The 26,280-nt window shown below is 37.6% G+C and overlaps 2 protein-coding genes across 8 annotated transcripts in view; one reads left to right on the plus strand and one right to left on the minus strand.

Moving 5' to 3' along the window:
* LOC110069052 (galanin receptor type 1-like) overlaps nt 1–20,060 on the plus strand; it is a 33,461-nt gene extending 13,401 nt beyond the window's left edge. For 2 of the 6 annotated variants that reach the window (XM_020776502.2, XM_020776503.2), the window contains 4 exons: nt 12,753–13,150; nt 16,970–17,215; nt 18,406–18,581; nt 18,946–20,060. In XM_020776502.2, the coding sequence (XP_020632161.1) occupies nt 12,777–13,150; nt 16,970–17,215; nt 18,406–18,581; nt 18,946–19,358 (1,209 nt within the window). In that variant the 5' untranslated portion in view covers nt 12,753–12,776 and the 3' untranslated portion in view covers nt 19,359–20,060. Of the gene's footprint in view, nt 1–437; nt 677–3,533; nt 4,018–5,015; nt 5,088–7,619; nt 8,009–12,752; nt 13,151–16,969; nt 17,216–18,405; nt 18,582–18,945 lie in introns of those variants that run through there. The other 4 variants (XM_020776505.2, XM_020776508.2, XM_020776504.2 and 1 more) reach the window with 4 other exon arrangements.
* A 3,172-nt stretch (nt 20,061–23,232) lies between these two features.
* On the minus strand, nt 23,233–26,185 carry LOC110069029 (uncharacterized). Of its 2 annotated transcripts, none has more exons than XM_020776465.2 (3): nt 25,545–26,185; nt 24,572–24,698; nt 23,233–23,606 (listed from the first exon to the last, which is right to left on the minus strand). In XM_020776465.2, the coding sequence occupies exons 1-3, from the start codon at nt 26,085–26,087 to the stop codon at nt 23,371–23,373; spliced, it is 906 nt and encodes a 301-aa protein (XP_020632124.1). In that variant the 5' UTR covers nt 26,088–26,185; the 3' UTR covers nt 23,233–23,370. The 2 variants fall into 2 exon arrangements, with proteins under 2 accessions (XP_020632124.1, XP_020632125.1); XM_020776466.2 differs by having other exon boundaries at nt 24,608–24,698; nt 25,545–26,184.
* Between the last annotated feature and the right edge of the window lie 95 nt (nt 26,186–26,280).

Below are 26,280 nucleotides of genomic sequence, written 5' to 3' on the forward strand. Positions count from 1 at the left end.
GCTTGTCTACTGAAAGGATTAGTTCTGGAGAAAAATAAATGCAGAGACTCTTAGAGCTTGAGGCAAGTCTGCTGGACATGTTGGATACCATTGTCTTCAGTTGTAGTTTTAATTTGGTTTTCAGCGAGACAAATTTCACGCCGTGTACCTTAGTTATGCAAGTTTTGATTTTTCTAAAAAATGTTTTGATTTATCGACTCAGTTCGCAATTAAGAATATATTTATACCGATATTCTTCGTCTGACAACAAAATCTACGGATGCAATTCACTTGGTTGTAAAATAACTCAGATATTGTTTGGTATATTTGTTGCACGGGTAATTATCGGCCCGTACGTGCTAGCGTGTATATTGAAAACTTGTAATTTTCTAGGCTTCAGGATACGCAAATATTAATCCCACTCACAGGTGAGAATTAAATTGTAATAATCAACAATCGTCGAAACAAAGTAGTGTTAAGGAAGCGAATGTGACGAGTCCCTTGATGAAATACACCTTAAGCGTATTGTGCTATGCTCTCAAGTGATCGACAACTCGAAAAAGACCAAAAGCTTTTGTTCAAACAATGCAGGATAAATGGGCCAACATCGTCCATGATTTTCTCATACGTCGAAGCTTGCTCGCAGTCATCGAATTGTTTCGCACAAGATAAAGACAGTACCCACTATAAATGGAAGGTAACTATTACTTTAGCAGATAAAAGCGAAATTGTGGCTTTGAAACATTCTATTTCTAGCTTCGGTGATAAATCAGAAACAAATAGATATAATTACATCTCTGAAACCCTGAAATCGTACTTGATTGTGGTACTCGTTAATACCTCGTACTGCATAATGGAGATTTTCCGTGACGAGTTGAAGGAAATCAATAGAATTCCACATCGTTGAATACGACAAGTTATCTTTCTTAATGCTTTAAAACAAGAAGATAGGCTGTTACGTTTAGGAAATGTTTGCAAGTTTATTACGTTGCTAGTGTTACTAAGATGCGAGGATTTAACACACAATGGGCTTGTCGTGTTAGCTGCTGTACAGTTTGTACAACGACTCGAATTTCACGTCTCTTGATTAAATTGAAGTAATATTCTTGGAAGTTTTTTTTTTTCCTTTGTATTGTCCTGTTCACGAAATTTGTTAAATGTTTCTGTTCCACTGATCGATTTGCAAACGTCTTTCCTTCTTTTTTTCGGTCAGTACTCGTAATCAAAGTTAAAGACAATGCATTTATCACTTATACATAAGAGTTCCAATGCTCGGAGTCTACTAATAGTCAGCGGGGCTTGGGTTTTAAGATGAGTTTGAAATGGATAAAAGAATGAATGTTAGTTCGAAAGTGGCCAACCGGAGGAAATCGTTTTAAGCCTAAGAATGCTTTTCCAACAAAACATCTACCAAAATAGCCCTTTACAGCGCCAAACAGTCGCATTCTTGAGTCTGCGGTTGAATTTTACGCTGATTCAGTCATCGCGTGAGATAAAATGAATTATTTTAGGTGAGATCATAGGTTTTGTTCAAAATATCCCCAGTGGAAAACTAGAAAAGCCTGCTCGCTGTGAACTACGATAGCTTTCTTATATTTATACTATTACTATTGTTATTATACATATTATTTTGTTAATGAACTTATCTACCCAAAAAATTGTCCTTGATCAAAAAAAAAAGAAAAAGAAAATACCAACCGCACATTTTTGTTAATAGAGCGATTCTTTCGCGACACTCCTAAGGACAATGGAGTTATGATGTTTTTTTCGGACGGAAATAATAGGATAGCGCTGTTTCTTTTTAACCTGGCGGCGTTCATTCCTTTCGCCTCTTAAGCCTCTCGCCAAGGGGCTAGGCAATGACCGCTATTTTGGGCGTAGTATGGTTTATAACCCGTTTCGGTTGTGACAATATATTTCCACCACATTAGTCTGCAAGGCATAATTTCTCTTGTCTGGAATTGGGTGTGGTTCAAGAAAAAGAGCTAGATTTTGTCCACTAACATTCGAGACTTCTGAAGCCCTTCCGTTAATATGTTTACGCAAACAGAAGCAATTCCTCTATAGTGGAGTTAACGCATTCCACACGCGTAAAAATTTCAAAAATCTGACTCATGTTTTTGAAATCATAAATCTTGGTCCACACCAAAACAATGTGGAAACTAAACCTCTTCCCCCAAGAGGTTCCTTTCAAACCGTCAGAAACTCACATTCATGCTAATTTGGAATAGCTAATGTTGTATTTGACTGTGCGGTCAAACATTCTTTCGTTAAAAAAGGCATGCAAATCAAAATGGACCCTTTTGCTCCGTTTGTTCGTCAAACCGCTTAAACTGCAACAAGGACTATTGCAACGTGGCCACATGCATGTCTATAAATCCTCGTTGTCTCGCTGCTAATTTGGTATCTTGGCTCATTTCTATTTCAATTAGCTTATCATGAGAAAAGAAAAGCATTTTGGCGTCCATGTTAAAGTGCATTTCACATGGGCATGTCAATCAGGTGACGTCATAGAGTCCAAGATGGCGGCGTTCTCAAGATAACTAATTTTGTTCGCAATGCTGTTTGTTTTCCTAAACAAATTTTCAGTTAAGGGTTTGTTTTCCAAAATGTTCAGGGGCAATAAGGTCTCTTGGAATATAATTTCTTCAAACGATTGTTTTGTGAGCTGGTACCGGATTTCAAGACAACTATGCTTGCGAAGGCATTGCAGGTTTCGAAGTTTCCAAATTTAAAAATTGCCAAATTGCCAAATTGCCAAACAAGAACAAGGATTTGAATATCATTTTCTAATTGTTTTGTGTTTTCAAACCAATGTAATCACAAGCGTGTCTAAAGCATTTTAAGCATTTTGCACGCAAATGAAAGGTATATGCGAAGACAATGACACGGACACAATCTTACATATTATATCACCGAATATAAACCGATGAAGTTCATTTTCATTTTTCATAATGCGATTCTTCATCTACTTCCTAAGCAACTTTGCCATGTTTAGGAAACAATTAAACAAAATTATAATTTTTTGGGGTCGAAAATATAAAAAAAAAAACTGTATAGCATGTGAAATAAATATCTTGATATCTCGCATAGGAAGTTACAGGGGAGTACAAATAGAACACGGATGTTTTGCGTGAAATGCGTCAATTGCTATGTGCGGTTTGCGTTATTGATTATCCTATTCAGCAATTTGCACAGTCGGACACATTTCGCTGCTTTTAAATTTCAAATTAAACTCCAATGAGCTCACCTCGAGTTAAATGGAGTTAATGACCACATCATAGACAGCTGAATGACCCATGCAAATTTGCTACGTTTCTGTAAAATTAGTGGTTACAGAAAAGCGTATAAGATCACAAATGTGCTGCTAATAGTGCACTGGATGCTTGAAAGGCAGTGTATTTTGCTATTTTTTACCGTTTTAATTTCGACGTTTTAAACTGGCGTTGCGTAAATGAAAATGACAGGTTCCCCACGGCGAAGAATAGGCTTATAAACTCCTTAATCATTACGCTAGACTGTCAGACGTGAATTCTATTTATGATTATTCGCTGCGTATCTCAGATGTTTCTAATTTGTTATGAGCAAGTTAACTTTCCGCAACACACGAATGCTCCCAGGCTGTTTTTTCATTCTGGTTTTGAATATCGTTTTGGGACAGCACAAAAGCTTAGAATTCTTTGTAAGCTTATTTCTTCCCGTGGTCCGGGCTGACAAAAATCTCTTAGCTGCCGACCTTAATTGTCCCCCACTCATCCATTAAGAACAGCAATTTGCATAACTATTCTGCCTGCGGGAAAAAAACATACAAGAACATTTTGCTCAAGAGCTTTCACGTAAGCATCCTCCGTCATTGTTTGCTGAAGAAAACTTTATAAACTCCACCTGATGTAAAACCGGGACAAGCTTAAATGTAGCTGGAATTGAATCGTGCTTAAATGTAGCTGGAATTGAATTTCAAAGATTCTTGGCCCTCTTGGATGGCGACAAAGCTATGTTTAATAACCAGATTTTCATCGTTTGTTCAGGCTCAATCAGGTAAGGTAAGATTATAAATGTACCCGTATTTTGTCAAGGAGTCTGATACGTAATGCTTGTTTACCTTACTGGGAATGCAACTGCAAAAAAAAAAAAAAAAATGAATAGTCAACACTTGCAACTTAGGGTTGCACATTTCAAGAATGCTTCATTCGGCAATGAAATTTAATTTAATGGTTTTGAGGTTTTTGTATATTCTTTAAGAAAGTCTCGCTGTTTCATTGTAGTACTGAGTCTTTAATCAAGAACTTAGATAAGAAAGTACATAATATGCAAACTGAGATTTATCACAGCGAAAATTTTGGCCGTCAAGTCAGTGTTTTGACGCTCTTCAATTTTTGTCCGTAAAATTCGTGCATATCAATTATTATTTGTTTAGTGCATTTACTCTTCATCTATCTTCTTAGCTGAGTGTGAAATAGAAATTAAAACCAACGTCTGAAAGACATTTACGACAAAAAAATCGATGCTATCATTTAAAATTACATCACACTACTACGGTTTTTCAGATTTCCTGTTTATTAACAACTCTATGATAAAAATTCGTGTAGATCGATTGCTATTTGCTTAGTGTGTTTACTCTTCATTTACCTCTGTAGCTGAGTATGAAACAGAAATAAAAACCAGGGTCTGAAGGACATTTATGACAGAAAACCGTTGCTATCATTCAAAATCATATCACACTACTACGGTTTTTCAGATTTCCTATTTACAACTCTATGATAAAGATTTTTGTATATCAATTATTATTTGTTTAGTGCATTTACTCTTTCACCGCTTCGTAGCTGAGTGTGAAATAGAGATAAAAACCAGCCTACGAAAGAAATTTAGGACAGATAATTGATAACAATTTTATCATCTAAAATCACATAAAACCACTATGGGTTTTCATATTTCCTGTTTATTTACACCTCTATGATAAAAATAGTTAAACTTCCTTTTGTCCGATAATTTAATGCAAATTACTCGCTTCCTTCCTGACCATACATGAAATGCAGATTCCATGGTGTGGGCGCTCAATCAAGTAGATCGTACACAGCACGTCAAAGCTGCCCACGCACCCACATCAAGTGAGTTCAACACCAGTCAATTTTTAGTTGCGAACTTGTTTTTGATGAGTTCAAAAACGAGTTCACTGTCTGCATTGTTTATACGCGTTAATGTTTGTTTGGTGACTTCAAGTTGTTGTTATCTACAGTAGAATCCCGATTTTTCGAACCTCCAAGGGAAACGAAAATGGGCTCGAGAAATCGGAGAGTTCGAAAACTCGGGGTTGAAATTACACTGCTCGACTGAGGAGAGAGAAACGACTTGTGGTTCGAGTTATCGGGAGGTCGAAAAAATAAGGGTTCAGGAAATCGGGATACCACTGCACTCGTTTAGAGAACTTGACAACGAAAATAACCATGAAGTTGGTATTGAATTCTTGTGAAAAGGACGCATAGTCCTGCTAAGAAGAAGGCTTTTTTTTTCACTAACAAAATGCAGATAAAACGGAGTCGCCACAATGCTGAGTAGTTACTTAGATGTCTGTTAATTGCGGAGTAATTATGGAATGTCTACATTAGGTACACACCGGTCTATCAGACTGATGCAGTGCTAAATTATAATTTTACTTTGTTGTTTCGTGGAGGAGACAGATACCAAGATGTACAACGCACGTGCAATTTCATAATTTTTTTTTTCATTGTCTTGGCTAATCTCAGTTTATTCTACAAAACTACATTATTTAGGATAGAATAATTGGTAAAAAAAAAAAAGAAAGAGGGCTTATTATTTCTAGCGGTTTTGGGTACACCAATATGTTTATAAGAGGACAACTCGTAAAATATCATTTAGGGCATTTCTTACTGAAATATACGTCTAACTTAATTTAACGCATAAAATAAAGAGCACTAACTTCTCTCCGAATGGACGTATAAGGAGACCTTTGACCCATTGAACGAGTAGGGCTTACTTTTCATTGTTTCCTTGAGAGGAAGGAAAATATCCTTTTTCTGCTGAGTTAAATGTACACGCACGAATGGGTGGTTCATAAGCAAGTTTTCCTAGTAATTCTACTTAATGAATTCAATAGTCGCATCGAGCTAAATTGTCCAAGAAGTTCTTAAATTTTCTAGTGACCAACTTTTGCAAAATTAATTGTTTAGTCTGTGAAGTTATCATGAACCTATTCATATCCTAACTTCAAGAGTAATAAAGGTTCAAAAATGAAACTTGGCGGGTGTACAGGATTGGCAAAAATGTCGCCGTTAAGATCATCAACATGAGATAATGACATGAAATGACATGACGTGGAAATCACGTCATAATTTTCAGGCAGCCGCCATATATGCGTCTAGCACTTTTTTTAAAAAAAATTCCTTGATGCCGGAAAGTCCGATAACTGACACAGAAGCAATCAAAACTAATTAAGAGTATTTTAAAGGATGAAAATGAAACATTCTAAGATAGGAAAATTCAAAAGCTGGAAAAACATGATGGTCATGGTAGCATTATGTTTCATCGGCAGTGTTATACCAAATCGTTTCTTGATAAAGTCACAAAGATTGATAACATATTGTATAAATACTAAAAAGGTTAATACAGCCTGTGAAGACAAAAATTCCGTCTTCCCCCGTCTCAACGGGAAGGCTAACACGCGGGTGAACATAATAAACGGTCTCTAGCTGTATGCTCCCAAACTAAATGATAGCGATGTATAGTAAATAAATGGAATGATATTTTCCTGCCACACAGGTACTTAACCCTTAGTCTTTTCAAATATCCAGATATTTTTTAGGATATTTAGAAGTTTCCGAGATATTTAGAAAATATTTAGGGATATTTAGAAATATTCATAGCTATTTTGGCTTAGCCTGCGTTTACCTCGCTATTTTCTTGAAACAACACTCAGTTCTCTGCCAGAAATAACCCAGTTCAGCGATTTTCCATGTATTGCAAATCACTAAAAGCGCTAAAGCAGCAATTTTCCAAAATAGTGAATGCTGGTAACATCAAAATATCTGAATTTTCTTTATCAACTCCTGCTACTGCAAGGGAAGTTTGAAAATTTTCGCCTAAGTGCGCGTGATTCAAAGTCGGTATATTTTTAAAACAAAGATAAGAGATATTTGGAGGGTTTTTCGAGATATTTGGAAAATTTTTGTGATATTTAGAAAAAAATTTGAGAATTTGCAGAAAGATATTAAAACGATTTTATAGGAAAATTAATTACCTGACAAGGGAATTCCACGTTAAATTTCACGCGAAAAACCGACATCGCACGAATCGCCAAGCGATGAGTGCGATATCGGTTTTTCATGATTAAAAGGTCATTGTTTCTAATTATTTTTAAGTTGTTGTTTTATTGTCGTTCCAGTACAATATCACGCAAATCCTCGCTTTCAAGAGTCGCAATTCTACGCTGAATACCTTGCCTAGGATAATTCTCTGAGCTATGCGATCCTACGTGATATTTGTGTGAAGGCGTGCTTAAACCACTCACTTTCTGACGTCAGTTGTTACGTACACCGGGCAGGGTTCCAACTTGGAAGAATGCGGACCAGTTTCATTTACGCCGTTAAGTTTGGTTTCTTTCATTCTTCCTTAATTAAAGAAAAGTAAGTGATAACAAGCGAGGCCATGGGTGATTCCGCCCATGAATCGTACGTGGGGTGTTATTTTAAACAAAAACTGAAATTGAAACGCGACAGAGAAATATGTAATTGCGCTCTCGTTAAAAACGCCGAACGCTACATTCCAACAGGTCATGCCACAAATTAATTTTAATCATTTCGTTCAAAATATATTTATTGTAAGTGGGCCATCAGTGGCATATGCTTATAAATAAAGGGCTAGTCACGACGAACAAATCGGAGTTCAGCCAATCATCGAAGCTGGATCTCCCAAGTTGTCTTTGTCCTGGTTGTATTATCTCTCGTACCTCACATGCGGACAACAGCAAGAAAACCCAACAGCAACATTCAAAAGAAGATCAATTTCATGTGAGGTTAGACAGATCTCATTTTAAATACACCCGTATAGTTGTGTGTTGAGGGATGGCGCATTTTAAACAACTGTTCTCCATGAATCAACCAATCTGTTGTTTTGAGATTGATGTAACGTCATTTTAGAAGGTAGATACTCGAAACAGAATTGTCTTTAATTGTCTAAACTTGTTTGTACCGTATTTGTCGTTTTGCAATTTATACAAACAGTATTTTGATATGCACAGGTGTCCGGTGTCACATTGAAATGTAGATTTGTTCGTTCTATTCACCGATAAGCCTTTCCGCAGTGAACTAATTAAAACGAGATGGGAACGAGCGTGAAGACAAAAAAAAAAATTGAATAACTAGTCTTATGTACGCCTTGTACTATTTTTTTATTTTGTTTCTTTACGGTAAGCGGGAAGGGGATTTCAATATCGTTAATTTAAAGTGAATTTAAATTTCCGTTCACTTTTCGTTCTGTTGACTGAGTTAATTTTGAATTGAAATTTTAGATCAAATTGTGTAAAGGTTATTCTGTGGTCTGGTCTTCGTGGTTTTTCGTACGTGACTTGAAGAAAATCATTCTAGCACAAACCTCCATATACCGTCCTATTTAAAACCAAGCGGTGAAAATACAGGTTTCATAAATGTGTAAGGTATATACGAGGATATATTTGCCTTTTCGCAGTACTTATCACCCAACATCATTTTCAGACTGGAAATCATTAGTTAATAATAATCGTAATCATTCATAAAAATTGAACAGTTTTATTTAATTGTTCTTGGCCGAAGGTTCGGATGATACTTTGAAGGTAAAATAACCAGAAATGGCAGTTTATCGTGATCGTTCGCTGACTTTGACCTAAAGCAACTGATGAAAATAACATGGAGCGAATACAGGACATATTTGATGTCAAATACCGGCAAAACATGCCTCGTTCTTACAAATTATTTCGACTTCACTGCCTAAAGAAGTTTCTTTATTTTCCACAACACTGAAGTAATTAAATGCTTTATCTTAAGAGTTTTGTAAACGGACAATTATGAACTCTTGTTTAAGTTGTAAATAATGATTGAAATTTCCATCAAAACTAAATTTGAAATTGAGTACGTGCTTAATATTCATATACGGATAAAAATTCACGAAACGAATAATAAAAAACCCAACAGGACCGGCAATTTCCGTGCCCCTTTTTTATATAATTGAGATCCGACGATTCCCGATATACTTCTTAAAATTGTCATGATTCCTCTTAAAAAATAAAATGGTGAAAGCAGATGTCCAAAAGATTTTCAGTGGTCTGGAAAACAGTTCTTTTAGTCTATAATTAATTCTACCTCAAATGACAGTAGCTCTCACTTCAGAACGTATTGCGATATATCTCTTCAGGAAGTTTTTGCAGCTTTAAAATTATTATGAACAACGACTTCGTCAGGGACCTCGCAAATTCAGGGGAGAGGTAAAACTGTGTTTGTTTAAGGCCAGTATTAAGATGACTCCCATCAAACTCTTTACGTTTTACGTTTTAAGGTTTAGTCCAATAAAAATGCTAAATAATTTTGGTGACCGTTACGTAGATATAAGTAGCCTCTGCGATTTAGAATTAGGCAAAAGGTTTATTTCATATTTATATACTGCTTGCATTGTAAGATAATACATCAAAGTTGTCGACAAGCTGGGGCCCAGTGGTGTAGTCTTAACGAACTAAATCCACGTAATACATAGAACATTGTTTTCTTTTTTTGGAAGGAAAGGAAAGATAAACGCCCTACGTTTGTTGTCGCGGTGAAAAAATAATTACCCGTCGAAGCTAATGACGCGCGGCAGGGGAAAAGCACAACAAAACTGGTATCAGATATGATCGTGTAATAGGGCTTGGGGTCTGCACCGGATGATATCAGCCCGAATAAGAAGGATACATTTCGCTAATTACTTATCCCAGGTGACGATTAAACATTGCATGAGGCTTTACAGGATTTTGAAGTTCAAGATAATTTTATTGTTGTTATCAGAGCCCTATTCCTTTATCACCGCCACGCACTGAAATGATATCCCCTCTAATATACATCTTCGGTTTAAAGAGCCCACTTTTCCTAACGACAAATAATTCTCGATTGTCTGTAAACATTTGCGTTCAGTTACATGCATGAAATCCTGTATCTTGACAACTTTCCAAAGTTTCTTTTAAATAAAGAGGGAAATTTGTTAGGATCGTAATTCTTAATTAGTGGAGTCATTTTCATAACCATCTAATTTGAAAAGTGATAGATATTTTAACAACGATTTGTAGAATATGCAAAGTTAATTGCGATAAAAGATATCTTGGTATCACTTGTTATTATTTTTTTACACTTATATTCCTCTAACTGGCCTCGGTACTCTGCCGAAACGCCGGAAATTCGGATATTACAGACAAACCTTACGCAACCAGCATTTCAGTATAAAAGCAACGGCTGAAATTTGACCCTTATAAACGAATACAAACCAAAATTTCGAAACCGGACCAATTGATTAAACAGCAGTTGCAGAGCATGTTTTTTTTCCGAGTCATGATTGGTCGTGTTGATGAAAATATTTAATGTATTTTTAAAAGGAAAAAGTTTATTGGAAAGAATTTTAATGTAAGTTGCAACCAATAGGACTGGTAATAGAATACTTTTTACAGTGCTTAATTCGCATCTACGATTTTCCTTTTTTTTAAGTTGAAAATTTATCACACACATTGAACATGCTTGTGACAAAAAATTGTGTTTGTTACATTTGATGTTCGTTATCAACACCTTGACTCCGAGATAAGGAATCTTTTATTTATTGCGCAGAATGTTCCTTAAAATATCCCAGTTGTACAACATATGAAGCGTTAATTTATAAAAATTCTTTAATTTCTTTATGAATGCAAAAATTGCTCCACGTCAAAAAAAGGTTGTGCTGGAAAAAGTGTGTACTCCTCTTGGCGATGTCCCGTTGTTCATAAGTTTATCTGAGTGAATTAACAACACATTTGTGCATGATAAGGACTAAAGAAATCGCCTTTTAAAAGCGGCAATGTTTTTAGTATCCGGACGTTCGATCAGTCCGTCAATTGGATTATTTGGACGATATATGTTTCTAACTTGCGTGCGAATTGTTTAGTTTAGTTCCCCATAATATCAATTTTCTTATTTGCGTATTCCGCCCTACTAACCTCAAAAAATGTAACTTTTCAAATGAAATTTCTCACTGTCAATCGCATTACTTGGAAGATATATGTTTCTAACTTGCGTTCAAATTGTTTAGTTTAGTTTCCCATAATAATTTTCTTATTCGCGTATTCCGCCAAACTGACCTCAGTCAATGTAACGTTTTGCAATTTCCCAAGAGGTAACAAGATCATTATATAAATCTCCAGTAATACCTCACCAAGGTAGCGGAAATATGGTTGATAATACTTAGCTGCCCTTAAAGATCACTCCAGGTTATCACACCATCAATTTTCATTAGCACATCTTTAAATTGATTCCTGTTTCTAAGTTGCTTCTCTTATAAAGATATGTCCTCAGGCAGAATTCACTCATAAATATAGCTTTAATCTTTAAAATTGATTTTGTATTAAATTATGGCGTATTCAGTATTTTCTTACACCAAATTTATTGTTTATAACCGTACTCGAAATAACATTTGTTGGGTGGCATAAAAATTGATTTATGTTACCCGTTCATAATTGATGATCAAGTCAACACAATTACAACAAAAAATCGAAATAACATTAAACAAAAATAACTGTTGGAGCTGTTGAGGAGTCGTTCCTTGCAGCACGAATTTCAAAATTAGCGATTGTGGCTTATATATTGAGATGGAACAGATAAGTGCATATTTCCCAACTGCCTGTGTATGGCTCACAATCGATCTAATCGCAGGCTTGTGTTCATTAATTGAAACGTAGAAGGAGGTTTACGTTGCGTTGTTTGTAGCAAAAAGACGTGCAAGATCAAACAAGCACGTCTTAATATTTATGCAAAACACAGTATGATTATGTTTCAAGGGGGCTGGCAGGCTTTTAAAATTTGCCAACACAAAGTGTCTTGCATTGAGCGTGGTATGAAAAGAAAAATAAGTTCGGATAGAAGGTATTGTACTAAAGGATTTAGTTCATCTTAAGGCCTTAATGCCGTATAACTGATTAATTGCTCTGCAACAATAGCTCGTTTCCGTGTTGGAGCGATAATGAATTGCGGCCACACTAAAGTGCTGCTTTAGACTCTCTGGAGCTGTTCTCAATTATCCTTGCTCTTCAATAAGAGGAAATGCAAATTCGTGATCACTACTTACCACAGACGTCAGTCGTAGATAGTTGACCCACACGAAAGTGGGCCCACTTAGCCAAAGGCTCAAGATCGTTTTGGAGGATAGGCCACAAGCAGTATTCAGAAATCACCTCTATAAGTTAAACTCAAACACTAAGTATCTCTTAAGACAGCTTTTGCTAGAAGACTCCTTAGAAGGCAACGGCTACAGATTCAACGCGTTCTTTTGCAATGGTAAGGCATTTTCGTAGACAAATTTGGACTCATATAACGAATCGGCCTCCTTTAATAGCACGTTTTTTTCACTGCTATCAGGCTCATGTATGTAGCATGGCGATATTTGTCATCTTGACCTTAAAACGAGTTTCATTATGTTTAATTCAATTTGCTCTTCAAACACCAATGGTAGCAATGACACGAGTAAGGACTCTCAAGAGACTTAACAGAGGCTTTTTGTTTATCTTTTATTTCTTTCAGATGAGATGAGCAACAGCCTCTGCAATGGATAATCAAACCGGTGACTTGAATGCTTCCATTAGCGCTGTGGACGACGACGACGCCAGTACAAAAAACTCTTTTTACTACATTCGACTGGTGTGCTATGTGCTGATATTCATAGTGGGAGTTATAGGAAACATCTTGGTTTGTTTGGTGGTTTGTCGCGAACGAAAGATGAAAAATGTCACCAATTATTTCATCTTCAATCTGGCGGTCAGTGACTTATCGGTCTTGTTGATTTGCATTCCGTTCGACTTTGGCGAGATTGTGACGGGGACCTTTCCTTATGGTGCTGTCATGTGCCGACTAATTTATCCCTTGCAAACCATGGCTGCGACCGCATCTGTTGGTACCTTGGTCGCTATAAGCCTTAATAGGTAAGTTCAATTCTACTTAAAAATGATTTTGTTTTCGTTCCACAGATTCATTTTACTGTTTCTATTACCACGAATATTATTGACAAAATTGGTTTTGACGTGGCTGAAGGGCAACTGATAACTTTTCAATAGCTGGGAGCCCGTGTTTTATGACACGATTGTTTTTTTTTTTAACGATTTTTCCGTTGAAATCGAGCTTTGAAATATTAGTATAGTCCACACTTTTTCTTTGAGATGAAACGGAAGCAACTGAAGAAGCATCACGTTCAATGTGACCTCAGCTAAATCACCAAGATATGCGATACTGTAACTTTCCATTTTACCTCGACTTGTATTTGCGTATAATGATACGATGATTGTAATCTTTCTTGCATACATGCAGCTTCCAACGTTGTATTGTAAATACTTCTCTTATCGATGCGATAAAACGTTTTTTTTCACGAAGTCAGAGGAACTCTTTTACCGCATTTAAAGTGGGTGCTTTCTATATACGTGAAATGAATAAAAATACGTTTGTCATGTTTGGCTCAGAACTGATGAAAACAGTTTTTTTTTTTCCGTTTGGTAAATGTACCTTGTTACCGGTCTCTTTTTTTAGGTAAAATAAAAGTCGCATAGACTCACTACGGTTTTCTGCTTGTACTTATCACTTTTTCAGACCTTTTTTGTTTTAAATAACTCAATAGTGACGCGAACTCCCAATACAAGTTCCCATATTCCATAAGCTGCCACTGACACTACTCAATATTGCATTGAAAGTTAATGAAGTGACAACGCAACTGGGCTTAGAAGTTGTTAAAGAGGTGGCACTTTTTTGTGAAATAAAAATAGATTTTAATCCTTCAGGATTATAATGAAGGAAAGGAAACGTTCATGTGGGTTTTGTTGTGACATTAATTGCGTAGCAACGGCTCATTAACGACTTGGAAAAACAATAGATAAATATATAATTAATGATCTCTGTATAGATAATAATGAAAAAACGAGTTTATAGCACTGTTAGAAATCGACGCTAGAGAACTGTTAATCTCGCCGAGTGATAACAAGTTCTTTATTTAACTATTTCACTCTTAGAGTAAAAACTCTTTTCCAAGTGCGTTTTTTATCTTTAAGTAAGCCCGACCATTCACATAAAACTCAGTGTTGTAAAGAATTTTTGTGTGCCATTACAAGTTGATTATCTTGTGCAAGGTTGTTCTTGATTTAAGCCTGTGGATGAAACCCTAGTGTATGACCATTCAAATGAAAGCTATTGAGCAATACTTTCGTTGTATTACACTGTATCACCAAAGCGCTTTGTGGATGAAACCCTTAAAGTTTGTGGCCCAGTTTAAACAAAACGAATTGGAATGATTTAGAGTTTTGAAGCTTTTTCCTTAAAATACGTTTACACGCCTGAAAAAGACGGTCCGCCCCGAGCGATTGTCACACAAAAAAACATGGCAGCATTTGAATGGCTTTTTTGCAATTGGTTGGCTTATCCCTACAGCGGAAAGTTCCACATTTATGTTCGAATTGCTACAAACAATGCAATTAAAATGTTTCTTCCTCCAAGCCGGATTTCCGTGTCTGATTAGAAACTTTCATAAAAACAATCGAGATTGATGATGTAGCCGATGCTCTGAAGCCGCAACCTTAATCAAAGTAAACATCACAAAAGATGTCGGCAGCTGACTGAAGGCCAAGCTAAAACCCACACCTTTTAGTTCAAAATTAGTGAAAATCGGAAACAACTTGATATAGATTATTTTATAGTCGAACTCTCAGCAACTGTTTGCGAATGTTTTTATTACTTCACCTCTTTTGGAGCAGTGATCCGCGTAAAACATTTGTATATGATTATATTGTATTATATATAATTTGCTGTATGAAAAGACTTATAGAACATAAACTTGAAGAAGATATTATAATTATTAAAAGGTCGCGGAGCGAATGAATTTATTGTTATTGATTGTATACAAGGAGAAGTTTTTAGAATTTGCAAAACAATATTCAGAGACTATTGGGCGACTGAATATGTTATCACTCCGATAAGTATTTCAGTTTTTCTTCAGAGTCTGGTGTTGAGATAAAATTTTCCATTTAAAACGATAGCAAACTTGTTAATCCCTGGGCTATGAGCCAGGTTCAAGGATATGTCATTTGCTTTATATTGGGTGGCAAAAAAAGCCTTCTTGCAATATAGTGTTCCTTGACTCGATGTAAGGTTGTACAACATAACAGTTTTCACTGAACAGAAAAGAAGATAAAACACTATATTTTATGACTTATTGCATGTTGATGTTATTATAAGGATATATGACAATCAATTCAGACCGCAATGACACATATGCATCTTGTCGCGCAGTGAGAAGTAAGTCTTATCTCGATTATCGGTCCCCGTGGAAATAATTTTCATATTTAAACCGAAATCGACTCGTCTTAAAACTAGCCGAAAACCTGCCTGAAAGTTGGGAAGATAGGAATCCTTTTTGAATCTAACAAGTCAGACTTCGACTGTATCGGGAAAAACCTGTTTTTTTTTTTTTTGTTTTTTCGCACGTTTCAGACGTTTTTGGAATATATATTTTTCATAAGCGAAACATCAAACCTTTTGGATATTTCTCCAGTAACCTTTCGCGTATCATTATAATAATAATAATAATAATAATTATAATATTAATTTAAAAAATTTTAGCGTCATTATGTATTTATTTATAATATTAATGCTACTAATAATGATAATAATAATAATAATAATAGTAATAATAAAAAAGCTTTGTTGCGGCAAAGGCCATAAATCTGGATAAACCAGGTAATTTCGATTCAGTGAAAAACAAAACAAGACGGCTTTTTGGGTCACTGATAGTTTCAATGTCATTCTGTAACGGCTTCAAGCCAAAAACTCTTGGGAGAAAATTTTGTAGTTATTAGCTCGAATAAAAATATCGGAGACTCCAGCCCTGAACTCTGCGGTTTCTGCTCTAAATAGGGCTCAACGGCAGTCCTTTTATGGAGCGGTAAGGGAGAGTTTAGGGACTTGCGCTTAAAGCTAGTGGAGCAATGTTTTCAGTAGCCAACTTGAGACTCAAAGGAGCTATTCACAGTTTGCGCATCTTGAAAAGTTTAGCCTAAATTTTTCAAGTTCGTCGTTTGTAATCCGCGTCAATCTTCTCCATCCTTAGCCATCCTTGTTCCTTTATGGCTTATTATTATCTTTTTGGTGTTTTTCTATCTTAGTAAACTATTATTTTCAGGTGTCCTTCAATGTTAAGGTAATTCTGTGCGTGGCCAAATGAACTCGAAATACCGCAATTGAGCTCCTTTAAATTCTCCTCATTGGCTGGCATACAGTTCTTTAACGATAGTTTGGAGAATTCGGTTTTACATCAAGATAAAATCCTCTTTCTGATGATTTTCTTTATTCTCATTACCTGTCTGTTAATAGTGTGTCATGATTGTACAGAGAAATGAGAATTTGATCATTATTAAGGAAATACAGATAACTTCGAAGTTTCTAAAAGGGTCGATGGTATTTCCGAGAGCTTGGCGTGCCGTAAAACTTTGCAGCTCTTATTATCAAGACATTTGTGTAATAATTTCTTGCATACCTGCTATATTCAAGACATTTCCACCATTCATCAATATTATTGATCACATTTAACGTGGCTGGCAACAGATTCCAACATTTTCACTGGCGCACTAAACTTTGCACTGTTAACGAATATTTGCTGTGTCATCTACACGATCAAAAACGTTAAAAATAAAAATTGTCTCAAAAAAATTGCTCGTGTTGACCACGCTTGACTCTATATCAATTTGCCTTGGTTTCCCCCGCAGGTTCATAGCGGTGGTGTATCCGCTCCGTCCCCAGCTACAGACTCGTGACGCCAAAAAAGTTATTGGAGTAATCTGGGTGTTTGCCCTGGCCTTGGTCTCGCCATACATCGCTGTTTTGGAGCTTCGCGACAATTCCTGCCAAGAATATTTTCAAGAGAAAGGACTTAAAGCTGGCGCTTACACAATTTCGATTTTCCTTCTGCAGTATGTAGTGCCGTTATCAATAATTGGACTCTCGTACATAAGGTAGGAGTTCTAGCTCAAGATTTCCATTTAAACAATAATGTTGCTGTCAAGGAACTATTGGCTGATAGTTGTCCACGGAAATTTGAAGTTCTTAAAACATATATATATTTTTAATTAAATAAGCTTTAAGAACATCGAATCAGTTTCTATCTATCAGACCGATAGTTCCGGGTCATAAACATTTTATTGTCTTGATTGTTCACCACTAAATTTTCTTAAAATTCCGCTCTCCAGTTCAAAACTCATATTGAATTATTTTTAACTTTATTAGATGGAAGGCATGAAAGACAAATGTGAGAAAAAGGAAAACAGGCAAATTGCGTCTTTCAATTCCTTTTTCCACAGGTCCGCTTGTTTACAGAAAAATTTTTATGGACAAGTGTTATCCATCCGGGTATTTTCCTCGGACGGACACTATGGGCAGATAGTGTCTCTCCGCCGATTAACACTATCGCGTCACGTGATCAATTTAATCCAATAAGAATCGGAGAAAATTTAGTGGTGAACTAGAAGAGGTGATAGTTGATACTGCACTGAGAGGGATTTAGGGTGATCTATAGAAGAGACCGACCTCTTCCAGGACAATCTTAATTCGTTCAAATTCTTGTTTCTGTTAATACGAGGCTGGCGCGAAACATCACGGCACAAGCCTGAGAGCTTTGGTTGCGACTTATTCCCTACGAAGCTATCGTAATCTCATTTCAGACTTCCATAGGAAGTTAATTTCCTCATGAATGTTCAGAATTACTCCAGACCTATACGGGATCTTTTATTTGTTTCGGCTAAGCTGACTGATAAATTGACACCTGATTACATTACTTGCCCAAATATTCAGACTTTTTATTTTCGGACAGGTACACCGACGAGAAAAAATAACACAAATTCTTACATATCTATCTCAACAAGTGTTTCAACAAGTTAAGAGTTCTCTACATAAAGGAAACTAAGAACTTTGGAGCTACATAAAAGTCAGACTGTACTATAAATTCGGATGCTTAAAACTTTCAGACGGTTTTATTTTCGGACACTTTTCTCGTCCGAAATTAATATCGTCCGAAATTTTTCGCAAGTAATGTTGTTCTTCTCTCTATAGATCATCTCAAATGATTAGTTAATGATTCTTCCGCTCCATTTGCACGGTCACGACAGCTCAGTCACGTGCTGCTATTGACCACTTTTCCCTTCCACAGAATTGGCCGAGATCTCCGGCGGGACAAAGGCTCGTATTCAAACGATGCTCTTCAGCGAGATCAGGAGAAAGAAGCACACAAAGTCATGAAGATTCTAACCGTTGTTGTCATTGTGTTTGCTCTTCTCATGCTTCCTAATCACATTGTATTTCTGTGGTTTGATTTTGGCAATGGAAGTAAGTGATAGAAGTCAAAAAATTACGTCTTAATTCTCTTTTAGCTAGGAATCGCAAACTCTGAGACGATAAAACAATTTCCCCGTCTTTCTGCTCGCGTCATTCCCCTACCCCTACCCCCTAACTGCTAATCATGTTGCGCCTGACTAGTATGGCAACAGAGGGCGAGAGCATGACCTCAGGCGCCCTCAGCTAGACCGGTTACTTTTCCAAGCTGATAAATTAGGCTAAACTTACAACTGTTAGGCTGAACTTTTCAAGATGCGCACACCATTACGTATCATGTTTAGTACACAACAAATCCGGTCAGTGCTCGAACCTAAGCCATCGCGAATATTAACTGACCAATTATTTTTCTTGATAGATAAGAACCCGCATGCGCAGAGCATCTTGGCTCTGTGTCAGATTTGTGTTTATGCAAACAGCGCCTCCAATCCGCTTATTTACAATGCTGTTAACGAACATTTCCGAGAGGGATTTAAGAACTACTTCCGTTCATGGATAGAATGCGTCCTAAAAATCAAAGGCAGCAAAAGACGGGATCATATTCAGATAGCTGTCGACAGGCGGAACGGGACCAAACCCATCGGCAGCTGTACTATGTGCAGAACAGGCAGTGAAACCTCCTTAAACGGGACAATTTGCCCTCAAAGAGACTCTCAAGTCATTAACAACGACCGGGATGATATCACGCAAGATGCAGATCTTGATACCAAGGTGACATCACGACACGACAGACCGGACGAATGTGAAGAGTTTTTAACAACGGGAATGTAACTATTTTGTGAAAGGAAATACTGAATCACGGCTAGGCGGAGGCACCCCAACTGGAAAATAGCTGCAGGTCGTATGGAAGGTGCCTAGATTCAGGACGACTAACGTGGGGAGTAGAATTTCCATTACTGTGGTACCGTGGACAGTTTTGGTCAATTTGGAGTTAAACGATGGTTAACTTGTTCTCTTCAATCAAAACAGCTGCGATTTTGAGCATTTTTAAAGCTCGTTAGAGAAAGGGTTTAATTTACGTACCAATTCTTTTGAGAAATTGGTCGAAACGAAATGTTTTTTACCATTACCCTTTTAATTATTAGAGGAAAACCTACCTAAATAAGGTTTTAATGGCCTTTTATGTCCTCCGAGCTAATTGCCCGCCAACCCCACCCCCACCAACCCCACCAACGGCTTCAATCAGTCAAATTGCTTGTTTGCCAATGGTCAGTGGCTGAGTCATGGGAACAGTTGTTAAGGGAGTGTTCTTTCAAAATAAATTATTTATCATTCAAACTGAAACTATAACCTAAAATGAACACAGTTATCCTGTTCATATTTACATAACCGGTGAGAAAATCAGTTTAATTGAAATTTACGGTTACGGTAATAGTAAGATAATTTATAACTATACACCTATAAAATCAAGCCAGGTACAGATTGTAAACTTAAAAGACTATTCACACAAATAAACAAAAAATTGTCGCTTCATTTGTAATGTTTACTTGTTGGTTTTGCACCCTTTCTTTCCTTTTCACTGTTTGACAGACAAGCAAACGCGAGGGGAAAGTGCCGGTGAATTTATGGGGAACGCACCAGGAAATCCATGGTGGAACACAGCGAAAGCGCGGTGTAAAAGTTCACCCTTCTTAACGAATCGAATGTGCGCCTCGTGAGTCCAGAACATTTTGTCCACTGTGATGACGTGTATCGTTGTCGGTAGGAGTACAGACCACGCTAAACCACATTTCGATTTGTTTTTTGCCACAATACCAACGTCAAAGAAAATGACGAGCTGAAAGCGCGAGCTGGAAAAGGCATTGCGTGACACCTTGACGTGAGCAGCGTTGTCTGGACTCTTATCGACAACGGCAAATTAGCCAATCAGATTGCGAAATTGCGAGATTGCGAGATTAGTAGCAATTGTGGTAAAAATGAAATTCGCTCGCCAATTAAATAATTCTGTGATTATATTGGGCGGATATTTTAGTCCTCACGGGGTGGTAGGCAAGGCTAATTATGTACAAACAAAAATAGCCTATCTCCGCTGGGTGGTTTTTTTTTTAACTTGGTACCTAGTATGTAATCTCATGCCTTAAGGTAATTCCTCAAAAATATATAGTTGCCGAACGATAATTTTGAAACTTTCCCTGAATGTTCCCTACTAAGCACTTTTTCGAAAAATGTAATAGGAGGATAGGAATAGGAAAGATAGCTCCCTATGCTCGCAAAAGAGACATCAGTAAGCCAAACGATCACAACATTTCAACACGACATATCGCAACATTGGTGGGCGCAACATGTTGCGCGCGTTTGGCCACCCTGTTGCGACATGTTTCGACATGTTGGGTGTTTTTGGCTCAAATTGCATGGTCAAATTTTTCCTGCAACATTTGTGGATGTTGCATGATGTTGTAGTCTGTGTAGTCGTTTGGCCAGCGAGGTTCGTGCAACAATGTTGTGCCAGGGCATGCGCTCTAGTTCGATTTTCAACACCCAACATGTCGCAACATGTCGAGCCCAACAATGTTGCGATATGTTGCGTTCAAATGTTGCGATCGTTTGCCGGACCTTGCAAATGCTGGGCCAACAACGTTGGCATATGTTGTGTTGTTATGCTGCGATCGTTTGGCGGAGGCTTTATCCATACCCATTTATTTGCGTTACTTCATCGGTTCGCTAAAAAGTTACAAAGTTTCAGTTTTTAAAGAAATCCTTAAAAAAAACTTGATATGTAGAAAGTCTTGAGCATATGGAACAATGTAGTATATAATTTATGGAACAATCACACAATTTTAAACGACATCGACTCAGAACGTTCCTCAAGTTAAAGTTGTTTTCAAGGCATAATTTTCATCTTCGAGTAAACGGCCGGTGTGCACGCTTTTAGCTGGTCTTTTTTCCTTCTAAACAATTTTTGTACACCAAAATTAAGTCAGGGGATAAAAAAAATAATATAGGTGACCATTCTTGTTTAGGAGAAAACGAGCTTTTCTTTCGCTGTCTAGCTTAGCTTGAAGAACATCTCTTGAAGCGCCGGCCAAGCGATGGCAACATGTCAGCGCAACATATCGCAACATTGTTGGGCGCAACATGTTGCGTGCGTTTGGCCAGCGAGTTGCGATGTGTTGCGACATGTTGGGTGTTGTTGGCTCAAGTTTGAAAATGGTCAAATTTGAGCTAACAACACCCAGCATGTCGCAACATGTCGCAACACGGTGGCCAAAACCACGCAACATGTTACGCCCAACAATGTTGCGATATGTTGCGTTGAAATGTTGCGGTCGTTTGGCCGGGCCTTGATGCTGTCAGTATGTGCAGTAGGGATGCGCAATACAATTCTGAGGAATCAACTTAATGGCGGCAATTTCAAAGTATAGTACTTGATTTTGCGGCTAATTCCAAGCTATGCAGGTATGTGCAATTTTATTTTACAGCCACGTTTTGACTTGGAGAGTGGCGGCAGGGGAAGCCGTTTGTGCTAAAATTCGAGCAATTTCTGTAACCACTATGCTGTAACGAGTCGAACGCCTTGCCCCCACCTTGCTAATTATGCAACGCTTTCGAGTGGAATACCATGCAATATCCCACGAGTCACTTGTATTTTCTGGGTATACACAAGAGCCTTACGTAAAGGCGAGTGTGTACAAGATAATACAAGTGACACGTGGGATTTTGCACGGTATATCCAGAGAGATCGTTACATAACTATTTTAAACCATGCCATGGATAATACAGAGGCCAACACAGTCACTACGGCTGCTAAAACGAGTTGCAACCTTTTCTCCGTTCATTATTTAACCCAACTCGTATGCTTAGTCTCACGCTCCGTCGCTGTGGCTGCATGCTATCTCAAGTGGCATGTGAGGAGTCGTGCTCCGCCATTTTGAATTTTTCAACCCACCGTTGAACACTTGAATCGCCTTATCAAAGCACAGGCAAACCAATACTGACAATGCCCCACAATGTGTAAAACTTAGAAATCTTTAGAAAACTATACCGTATGTGACGGTTTTGAACAAAAAAGCGAGAAAGTGCTTCATAAGTGCATCATATGCCAGTTTGGTCTGTTATAATTTTGCAGTATTGCCTTAGAACACGAGAAGTTGCCCCAAATTGGAAAAGTTGATCGAAATCGCAAAAGTTGCCCAAACGTTTCGGAACATCATAGGGACAGCCCTATCTGTATGTCGCAATTTTTTGACATTATAATTTATCGTAATTTATCGGCGGAAATTCTCACTTCTAAATTCCATACAAACTTCTACATTTTCCAAAATGGCATTTATATCCAAATCATTATGCTTGGGCATTTCTGAACAGCTACACTGGAAGGCATGGGATTTTGAAGGAACGCTCACCCAGAGAGCCTTTGGTACAAATTGGAGAAATATCGGTATAAAATCCCTAAGTTTCTATCACAAGTTACAGTCAGTAAATAACAAAAAATTAAGTCTGCAAGAAAGGTCCTGTAGATACAAACAAAAGCAGTGAAAAAATACGCTTGCTCAATTTCCGTTGGTTGTACCTTGCAGGCCTGGGTACTAAGCCGAATGCTTAGTAAAACAAACCAATTTTGTCTATGGACCTACAGCTAACACAAGTGTTTCCCACAGTCATGAAAATTGTGAACAAATGAGGCTCAGAGAAGTCGGCAAGGCTATTTCTCCAGTCATGAACCATTTATTTTATTCCATTTTATCCCTTATTCTATTTTGCCAGATGCACAAACATGCTCATAAAAACGTTTTTGAATGCACCGCACAAACATGCACATCCAATGTTCCTGAATGCGTCACACTCAGTAACGGCGTGGATCATCCAATCCAAGAGGGTCGATATCCAGATCATCCAGATTCTCGTCAAGTTCAGAAACTGGTTTGTCCAGTTTAATACCAAGCTCAGCTGCTTGACGCAATTTGTCTTCCTCCAGCATAGCTTTTGTCTGGTCATCGTATTTGGGACCCAGTGTCCACAGTTTCTCTAGTTCATATACCTCTCGTACTTCAGGTAGAAAGAAGTGCACAACAATATTTCCTGCAAGAGAATGACTATTGTCAATTTTCCAAAATTGCACTAGAGAAGAAGTCAATCTCACACAGCTGAAATGATATGATTATCAAAAATTTAAGACCTTTAAACTCTGAAATCAGAAGTCTGTGTTGAAGACCTGGCAATTACTTGTCTTGCATTCATATGAAAGACACTTGTACTCTCACATACAGCACTGTGACAATCTAGGAGAGGGGACCAGGAGGTAAAGGTCTCTTTCCTGTGAACGATAATTTTTAGCGCCCTTTCCTTTTCTGTGTAAATTTAACTCCTAAATGATCATCCCCCCTCCTCAGCCTCAAAAAAAAAAACAAACAAACAAACAAAAACAGAAGAACCCACCTTACCATAGAGTCTAGATCAGTCACTCATCAGGCTAGAATATTGACTGACAGTGAATATTACTGGTGATGTGTTGGAGGTATCACAGATGGGCCAAGTCAGCATTCAAGTCTATTGGCCCATCAGGCCCTCAATTAGTGTCCAGTTTTATAGTATTATTCAACTATCTAGACAGGTGTATTTTCCCCCATGGATGGGAAGTTAGTCATTCACAGGGTTACCCTCTCCCAGTCCCTGAATTTAATTTGGGTCTACCCATTTATAAACCTGAAAGAAAACTAAGTCTTGTGAGAAAACCAAATCATGATATTTAGGGTTTCATCAATTAAAACACAGTACCGGTAAGTCTTTAAGCTTCAAGCTATTGACTTTTCAAAGTCATAGTCACTGTAGTGTCCTTTTAGCACAGGCCTGTGGAGCAACCAACCTCCAGAGAAGCTCTTTTATGTACAACTAAATTTTTTGGCTGCAAAGTATTACCCTATTTCCCCATTGATAACAAGAACTTCTATTACACCTCCACCCCTCTCTCCCTTTGTCTATCAAACACATTTTGAAACACTGACAAAAAAGTATTCATCATTTTAATAAATACAACTTTTCTTTACCCGGGTCAGTGAAACTGCAGGAAGAAGCTTTTTTACCTATATCCAAAGCTACCCAGTGGTCACTCTCCAGTCCTTCTGCAATAACATGGCCATCTTTTCCAATGCCCTGTAACACTCGACCTCTGAACTGCAAGGGACATATACATATGTGAAAAACTTGTTATTAGATTGGAGTGGTGACTAATTTGCCAATGACACAACCCATTTAACAAAAGAGGCAAATGGCTCATATTTAAGTGTGCTTTCTGTTATAGTGCCATCTCCATAACATGACATCTCCCATTGCCCAATTAACCCAGTCTTATGAAAAGTTAAATATATTAATTTTGTCCAACCTCAACATCTTGGAAGTCTCTACATTGAGGTCTCATTCTCAATGTGTTCCATTTGTTTTGGAGACCAAATTATTTAAGTCTCACTCTTGGATTTTTAAGTAAGCATCTCTGTGAGTCTTGGATTTTACAGCAGGTCTAAAATAGGCATGAGGGGTAAGAGATGGAGGGGGGTGGGGGAGGACTAATCATAAATGTATTAACCTGGGCATTGGAGCTGTGCTCTTTAGGTTCATCCTTTACCTCTCACCCCTCACCCCCAATTTTAGATTTGGCCAGATTTTACTATTTATCACCCATTCCACGCAACATGGCAGTCACAGTCAGAAAGATGTAATATTATGTGTAGTTCCAGAAAATATCCATACCTCTCGCACGGAAGGAATTTTGGATCCCCCAGCCCTTTGGAAATACCAATTAAACTTCATATGTTTCTTTAAAAATTTTTGGTCTTAGGAATCCCCCACCCCCTCCCCCAGGAAATTCCAATCCCTTTGGTGGGGGGGGGAGTATCAATATTTTCTGGATCAGCATAATCAAGGCTCACTTGGAATGTTTACAAAATCTTTGAAATTATCAATATTCCCTTTATCTGTTATTATTTCATTTTTCAATCGACCAACCGACTCAAATCTACCTACCAATTGCTCCAAATTCTTCGCCATTGCCCTTATATGTCTTGTTGATACACCACTTACAACAACAAAATAATCAACATAATTTTGCCTGATTCCTCCAGTTTTGATCACGCATATATCTATGGCGTTCTCTTTTTTAAGGAAGTCTACAAGATCTTGTATATTCATGAAACCGTTTTCATCTAATGTGTAATCTGCTAGAGCTGAAGGAAGCTTCGAACGCGGCCGTGGGTTTGAAATCTCGGCATCTTCCTCGTCAGAAATCGCTGAATCGAAATGACAAGTGTTCGTTGATTCGTCCTTAACAGCATCCTCTGGTTTTCTAGTTGATGCACGACTTTCTTTAAGATAACAACTTGAAGTATTAATGCCTCTACAAGAAAGTGGTAATAAGGATCTCTTTCCTTTCTGAAAGGTCTTGATAGCATAGCGCTCAAGACAATGTATGTCCCCGAAATTCTTGCAAAGCTGTGATGACCAAACCCGACCGAAAAGCCATGAGAATGTTTCAGCTTGACGAAAAGGTGTAAAACTTCGGGATAACATCACTAGATCGACTAGAACAACTTCAACAAACAGAATAAACTATCTCTATGCTCCACCATCTTGGAAACCTCGCTTCAATGTAGCAAATTTTGTACGAAGCGGTAGTCTCCTTCGGCCGTCACGCAACGCTTCCTCACTGAGACAAGCGTTGCGTGACGACCCTGATAACGCCTGCGAAGGAAACTAGTAGACT

This window comes from Orbicella faveolata, unplaced genomic scaffold (genome assembly GCF_042242905.1).
Source record: "Orbicella faveolata isolate gen_17 unplaced genomic scaffold, um_ofav_v1 contig_15, whole genome shotgun sequence".
In the NCBI taxonomy this organism is placed as follows: domain Eukaryota; kingdom Metazoa; phylum Cnidaria; class Anthozoa; order Scleractinia; family Merulinidae; genus Orbicella; species Orbicella faveolata.

Excerpts from the sequence above, each read along its gene's own strand:
- LOC110069029 (XM_020776465.2), bottom strand. The coding sequence starts at position 26,087 with ATGTTATCCCGAAGTTTTACACCTTTTCGTCAAGCTGAAACATTCTCA. Across the intron at positions 24,699-25,544 it reads CGAAGAATTTGGAGCAATTG|TTCAGAGGTCGAGTGTTACA; the intron begins GTAGGTAGATTT and ends TGTCCCTTGCAG. Across the intron at positions 23,607-24,571 it reads CTGCAGTTTCACTGACCCGG|GAAATATTGTTGTGCACTTC; the intron begins GTAAAGAAAAGT and ends ATTCTCTTGCAG.